The sequence below is a fragment of the Telmatherina bonti genome (genome assembly GCF_933228915.1).
Source record: "Telmatherina bonti genome assembly, chromosome: 1".
Lineage (NCBI taxonomy): Eukaryota > Metazoa > Chordata > Actinopteri > Atheriniformes > Telmatherinidae > Telmatherina > Telmatherina bonti.
Genome location: NC_136619.1, coordinates 4077663 through 4084937, shown reverse-complemented (window position 1 = coordinate 4084937; position 7275 = coordinate 4077663). Strand labels below are relative to the sequence as shown.

Below are 7275 nucleotides of genomic sequence, written 5' to 3'. Positions count from 1 at the left end.
TGTTTTATTTTCTGTTGTGTTGTTTTGTTTTATTTTATTTTGTGTTACTTTGTTGTGTTTTTTGTCATTTTGTGTCGTGTTGTGTTGTGTTGACATGCACAATGAGACCAGGGAAACAGAGTGGTTGTTATCTGGTGGTTTGAGGTGTGAACCACCAGATACCAAAATGTATGTTTACACTAAATATTTTCCAGATTAAAAATATTTTGAATATAAAGATGTAAATAAAGTTTAAAATACATTTTATTTGACATTTAAAATTATTTTTACATCTTTTTCTAAAGAGTTAAAAATCCTGAAGTGTTATTAAGTAGAATTTTTCTTGTGCATGTCAGGCTTAAATCAGTATTTTTAAATATGCTATAAAAAGCATTTAATATAAAATAATCAGCTAAAAAAAAAACATGATTTTTTCTGAAACCCATAAAAAATATTTGCAGTAACTAAAACAGTTTTGTGTGAAGCCCATTTATGCAGGCGTGGAAACCGACAAGGCGCACACACACATCAGCTGATTTTAACGTTAAACGACATTCCTGAAGTCTCCGGTGGACGGAGGACGGCTGGGAAGCGCTCCACACTCCTCCGAAGGACAGAACTAAAGTCCTCTCCTACAGATCCTGACCGTCATTCAGGTGAAGGTGAAACCGCAGAACAAATCGGCGGATTTATCCAGTTATGGGAAACAGAAGAGGAGCAGACAAGATGTTTTGTTTTATATTTCTTATTAAGAGTAATCTCTGGATTTCTGGAAGGTGTGTGTTCAGGAGCAAACATGCCTCCTTTTATCTGTAATATTTAGATTTCACAACATTTTTCTGAGACAACTCAAATGAATAAAACCTGAAATGGATCCAGGTTCAGTTTTGACGGGAAGTTCCCGTTCAGATCCTCGTCTCAACTTTGAAAGTTGCCACACTGAATGAATTTTCCAGAAGTAGTTCTTAAAGTAGGACCTGATCAGGCGCAGATAAATCCTCATCAGCAAACGGTGAAAATGACCATCTGCTGTACTTCCGCCTGTCGTGACAGAAAAGTCCATCCGGTCCGTTTGTCTGTGTGAAACACGCCGTGAAGGTGCGTGCAGGCGGTGGGAGCAGGATGAAAATGCAAGAGAAAAGCTGTCACGCTCTTACCTCAGCCATTGTCATTTAGCTGGATGTTTCCAAGGATACGGTGGAGTTTGCCATTCTCTTTGCGTCCCACCAAACAACTGCCTCCAACTCTCCGGTCTGCACAAGTACTAAAGCAAAAGAGCCATCAGTCCCTGAAGCAGCGTTCCTCCACCAGCACACACACTCCCACTCTCTCTCTCTCTCTAATGCTGCTGAAACTCACTCAGAGGAGAGAAGAGATGAGCCAGTGAGCTTTATTCTTCCTGCACAGATACACTGAGACGCCTCCTCCACTTTCCTGTAATGTTGCAGCACACTGCCTCTAAACTACTCAAGATGTTCGCTGTGTGAATGTGTGTTGAAACTGGGCACAGGGGACTGGAATGAGATCCTCCCACTCGGCATTCTCACCTCAGGAGCTGCCTGCTCCATCCCCAGCCTACACCAAAAACACACACAAGCTCAGTCATGCACGCAGCGAGGTGTGTGTGCCCTCTCGCGCACGCCGACACACACACGTCTACCACATAGGAGTCACAGGGCAGTCCCCTCACAGCTGGCTGGAAGAGGGCATGACACTCATCTTTCACAGAGATTTGATCAAAAGGAATCACAAAGGCTGGAGGCTCTCCTAATGCAGTCAGGGGAGACTCTCCCTTTTTCCCTCTCTCTCCCTCTCTGTCTGAGTAATGCCCTAAATCAACCCTGCCCCTCTCGCTGCACACAGCCCAGTGTGTGTGTGGATTCACCTTAACACAGCTCTGTGAACAGCCTCCATAACAAGTTATGCCTTGTGCCGTCAGGAATGTGTAAGAGTCTGTGGCGAACATTTCTCAGGAAGAGGGACTTCACTCAGGACAAGTAAGAAAGCAGTTATCTTTGACAAAACCTTGACTGTACTTTGAGGTGGAAGAGAAAAAAACCTGTAAATCTACAGGCTTCATGAAATCTTGGAAATATCCAAATATAAACCGGTCCCAGAAGAAACACTGTTTCCAGAGTTACATAGGAAACCAACAACAAACGAAAAGACCAAAGTTTGTAAGGAACATGAAAAAAACGTCTTACGTGTTCACCTGCTCATTAACACAATATCTAACCGGCCAATCACACGTGAGCGTGTAGTCATGGTGAAGAGGTTCCAACTGAGCATCAGACTGAGATGGAAAGGACATACCATCTAAATGGTCTGAGGAGGAGTAAACATCCAGCAGCAGCAGAAATCTGGACCAGAACCAGCAGAAGACCACGCCGGGCTCCCTCCTGTCAGTAAGAACAGGAAACCAAGGCTACAGCCCTAACCCTAACAGACTCACCAGACCTGGACAAACTGGAGAAATGTTGCTGGTCTGATGAGTCTCCAGTTCAGCTCCACATTCACCTGGTAGGATCAGAATCTGCTGGAAACATCATGACAACATGGATCCATCCTGCCGTCAGGATCAATACTTCAGGCTGCTGCTTGTGGGACGGTGTGGGGGGGGGGGGTGGGCGCACTTTGGGCCCCTCAGTACCAGCATGTCACGGTTTAACCAGAAGGACAAAGTTCTGCAAAACAGTAAATGTTCTGCCTGTAATTCATGTACTTGTTGCTGTAAACTTTAGGGGCCAGACAAGAACACCTGTACAGGTGTAGCTGCCTCTCACAGCTAACTGCTGGGGATGGATTCCAGCTCCCTGCAACCTAAATTATTCAGTATAAAAATTAATCTTTTTTATTTTTATTTTTTTATTTTATTTTATTTTTTAAACAATCTAGCAATTGATCAATTATAGGGATTTTTAAAAAAAACCAAATTGGCATCCGCCTAAAAAACTCCATATCAGTCCGATCCTTCTTCTTCTTCTTCTTCTTCTTCTTCTTCTTCTTCTTATTATTATTATTATTATTAATATTAATATTAATATTAATATTAATATTAATAATAATAATAATAATAATAACTAGAAACAGCTATTATTGAAATAACTGCACCTGTGAATGCCCAGTTATTGCACTATGCTGAATGATTGAAATTAAATTGCATAAGTATAAGAAATAATAAAGCACAACTAACATTTTTTCTAATTGCTACACATTGGGATGGAACCCATGAACATCTGTATTGATGCACACTGACTTACTCACTACACCACTAGTGCTCTTTGTAGCTCCTTGGAAAAAGCGTTGAAATTGTTTCCAATTGGGATGGGAACCCCCTTTTTTCCACTTCCAGCAGGGTGGAATTAGATGGATTGCCAAAACATGTGAAAGGTTGAACTAATCTCCAGTAAAGATGTGACAGACTTTGTTCAATGTGAAAAACTTTGTTTAATATTTATCAGTGTTGAAATGTTGCAGGGAGCATTGTTGGAACAAATCCTTCATATTTAACTGAGACATTTGCAAATAAATTCCTTTTCTCCTTGAAGTGTGCAGCTGAGATCAATAGTTCACACTGAGCAGCCTGCAGAACTGCATGCCATCACACAAGCAACAGCTGACAAACAACTGCAGAGCTACATGTTAAATGCTGCATTTGAACCCGTGCCTTGTGTGTGTACCTGTGTACTGGTGCACAAAATGGACCAATCGTTGAGCTGACTTCCGTTTTGTCCAATCAGTGGAGAGGATTTTAACATTTGGCAAAAATGTGAATAACTTGAAAAGTTTACATGTTAGAAAGACCAAAAGTCACAGCACATATCTCCTGAATGAGCTGAACAGTTTGATATTTGAATGGATGAAGTGAGACAAAAGGTGTAGAAGAAGTAGACGGGAACTTGATGAACTGGACACTGCAAACTGGTGCAGAGCTCTGAAACCCTGTTGAAGCAGCTTTCAGCTCATTATGCAAAAACTGACCAATCACAGAGCTAAATTTTTGCAACGTCCAATGCACAGTGGGTTTGAAAGACTTTCATCCAATCACAAGGCTGAATTAATTTTTTACAAAATGTTAAATATCTCAAAAACTACAAAGATTTGAAACGACGAAAGTCGTAGCACACATCTCCTAAAGGAGCTGCAGGGTTTGAGATGTAAACGACTGAAGTGACCTGAAAGGCGCAGGAGGAGTAGCGCGGCAAAGTTTATAATAAGTTTATAATAATAATAAAAATGGCCGAACAGGATCTCAATAATGTGAATGCCCCCATGGGCATTCACATTAATAATAATTACAGGCCATTTCCCTGCTAGACAGCTCAGACTGCCTGGAAGATGGTGAGAGGTGCATCAGAGAGGATAAAGGACCATATGAGGCAGAAAATGCTCCTCATTAAACAACACATGGTTTTAGAGCTTTGGTTTTAAATGAAACATTATTTACCTGAAGAATGAACTTTTGGCTGAAAAGTGACTCGATAAGAATCTTGTTTCAGTTTGTCTACAACTAATGACAACTTTCATCTCGGGTTGTTTCTGCATGCTGATGGATTCCTGAAGTTAAGGGCTGTTACACCATGTTGTCTTTCAGCTCTGAATCTAGCAGAATGGTAACACGGTGCCAGGTCAGGTGAGTTAGATTTAACCTGGCTTCTGCGTCTGTGCTTCTGCATATTTTTCTGGTCTTTTCTTCCTCCTCTTTTCTCTGAGTTTCAGAGGAAAGCGCTGATGATTTTTAGGCATTAGAGGCATCAGAATATCTACAAATAACAGGGCATGTTTGAACAGGTACATGTGGTTGACTCTACTTGTAGCGTCTTGAAAGAAGAATGGAGGGAGTTGGGGGGGTGGGGGGTGGACAGACTTAAAACAGAAAGTTTTTATTTTTCTGGAACTCTCCATCAAAGCACCACATGTCCAGCAAACCACTCGCTGTGAATCCTAAATGTTTCTCCGTTTGTCAGCGGAAGCAGCTCAATGCCTTGCTCAAAGGTAAACCAACTGAAGTGCTTTAGGGAGGAAAGAGAGTTTCACATCCACTTTCTCCACCCACATTCTTCCAGCGAGAAACCGAACCTGACAAGCCTCCAATCATAAAGCTTCTTTTCCAACCTCAAGGCGTGCAACACCCCCTGACTTGACAATCAGCAATTTGCCAAACAGACTCACTAACAGATAAAAATGCAGCTAATAGTCAAACATTAACTCTGCATTACTTTCCATGGGAGATCAAAGCTGTTCTTATTTGTGAAAAGTCCAAGATGTTATGAGGTTGCATACATGGATCAGAGATATCCCGTCAAGGCGTGTATGGTGAGGTTGGAAAACCCTCCACACCCCTGCGGTTATTCAGGCAGGCAGAGCTGCTTACTGGTGTTGTATTTATTCCACACCTAGAGGATGCATAGCAAACACAGCCCCAGACCTGGCCTGGATTAGGTCTGCACTGCTTGTCAGATTGTTATTCCCTAGGCCGGTGTATCACAGACGTATTCTGCCCCGAGGGCCGAGAGTGGAAGTTACAGCTAAAACCATGGCAAATAAACTCCATGTGCAGCAGAACAGGTCACACTGCCTACTTACATATCTGTCATTAGCCTTCCTGCAGGGAAGAGTAAAAGAGGCTTGAGCAGAGGAGCAGCTTTGGGAAAGCATTACACACTTCTTTACACTTTCTTTCTATAATGAAGCCAAGAAAAATCCAGTTGTAAATATGGTCTGCAGAGTTGTATTAATCTGTTTGCATTTTACCAACTGGGCTTTATTGAACATGACGGGTCATGTACATACACCATGAAAATGTAGCCGAAATGTCGGCACAACTGCAACATGAGCTGAATTTAATTTACTTTGTGCTCATTACAGTATTCAGTAGTTACGACTACATAAGTCAAATGGTGGGAATGAAATGATGGTGAGAATGGTGCAACATAGAAGTTAGAATAACATAGCTGGTTTGAACAGGTTAACACCATAGACTATATAAAAGATGGATGAAGTCTTTGTGACATCACATTTCTAAAAGGCTAGACTGAAGCTTATTAGGTGGTTTCCACCGTTGCCATCATGGCAGCGTAATGCATGCCGTCACTCACGGAAATTACAAAAATAGGCAAAGAGTTGGAGCTGAAAGGGGTAAGTGTGGGGGTGGATGATCTATTAAAGTCCAACCTGCCTGTAGCAAATGGATGACTGAGCTAACCCTGAGCTAATGGGAGTTAACCAGCTAATGGAGCTAAATCAAGCTGTTTGTTGGCTAAAAACCGCGGTAGTGCTTCCCTCTTCCTTCTTGAATTGGGTACCTGTCAATCAAAAGGACACGCACCAAATTATGATCAATTTCAAGATCAAATTCTACAGTTGTAGAAAGAACATTCTCCAGCTGTCAAGAATATGTTCTCTAGCTGTAAAGAAAAATTTCTCCAGCTGTAGAGAGAAAGTTCTCCAGATGTATATAGAATGTTCTCCAGATGCAAAGAAAATGTACTACAGTTGGAAAAAGAATGTTCTCCAGCCAGAAAGAGAATGTTCTACAGCTGTAAAGAAAAAATTCTAAATCTGTAAAGAAATTGTTCTCCAGCTCTAAAGAAAATGTTCTCCAACTGTGAAGAAAATGTTCTCCAACTGTAAAGAAAATGTTCTCCAGATGTAAAGAAAATGTTCTCCAACTGCGAAGAAAATGTTCTCCAACTGTGAAGAAAATGTTCTCCAACTGTGAAGAAAATGTTCTCCAGATGTAAAGAAAATGTTCTCCAGATGTAAAGAACATGTTCTCCAACTGTGAAGAAAATGTTCTCCAACTGTGAAGAAAATGTTCTCCAACTGTGAAGAAAATGTTCTCCAGATGTAAAGAAAATGTTCTCCAGATGTAAAGAAAATGTTCTCCAACTGTAAAGAAAATGTTCTCCAGATGTAAAGAAAATGTTCTCCAACTGTGAAGAAAATGTTCTCCAACTGTGAAGAAAATGTTCTCCAGATGTAAAGAAAATGTTCTCCAACTGTGAAGAAAATGTTCTCCAACTGTGAAGAAAATGTTCTCCAGATGTAAAGAAAATGTTCTCCAGATGTAAAGAAAATGTTCTCCAGATGTAAAGAAAATGTTCTCCAACTGTGAAGAAAATGTTCTCCAGATGTAAAGAAAATGTTCTCCAACTGCGAAGAAAATGTTCTCCAACTGTGAAGAAAATGTTCTCCAACTGTGAAGAAAATGTTCTCCAGATGTAAAGAAAATGTTCTCCAGATGTAAAGAAAATGTTCTCCAGATGTAAAGAAAATGTTTTCCAGATGTAAAGA

At 40.9% G+C, this 7275-nt stretch overlaps 1 protein-coding gene across 1 annotated transcript in view; it reads right to left on the bottom strand.

Moving 5' to 3' along the window:
• Positions 1–1193, bottom strand: part of bnc1 (basonuclin zinc finger protein 1) — a gene marked incomplete at its 3' end in the record, with an annotated part of 21807 nt that extends 20614 nt beyond the window's left edge. The window contains exon 1 of the mRNA XM_079243313.1: positions 1137–1193. Within this exon, the coding sequence (XP_079099439.1) occupies positions 1137–1151 (15 nt within the window). The 5' untranslated portion in view covers positions 1152–1193. The remainder of the gene's footprint in view (positions 1–1136) is intronic.
• Between the last annotated feature and the right edge of the window lie 6082 nt (positions 1194–7275).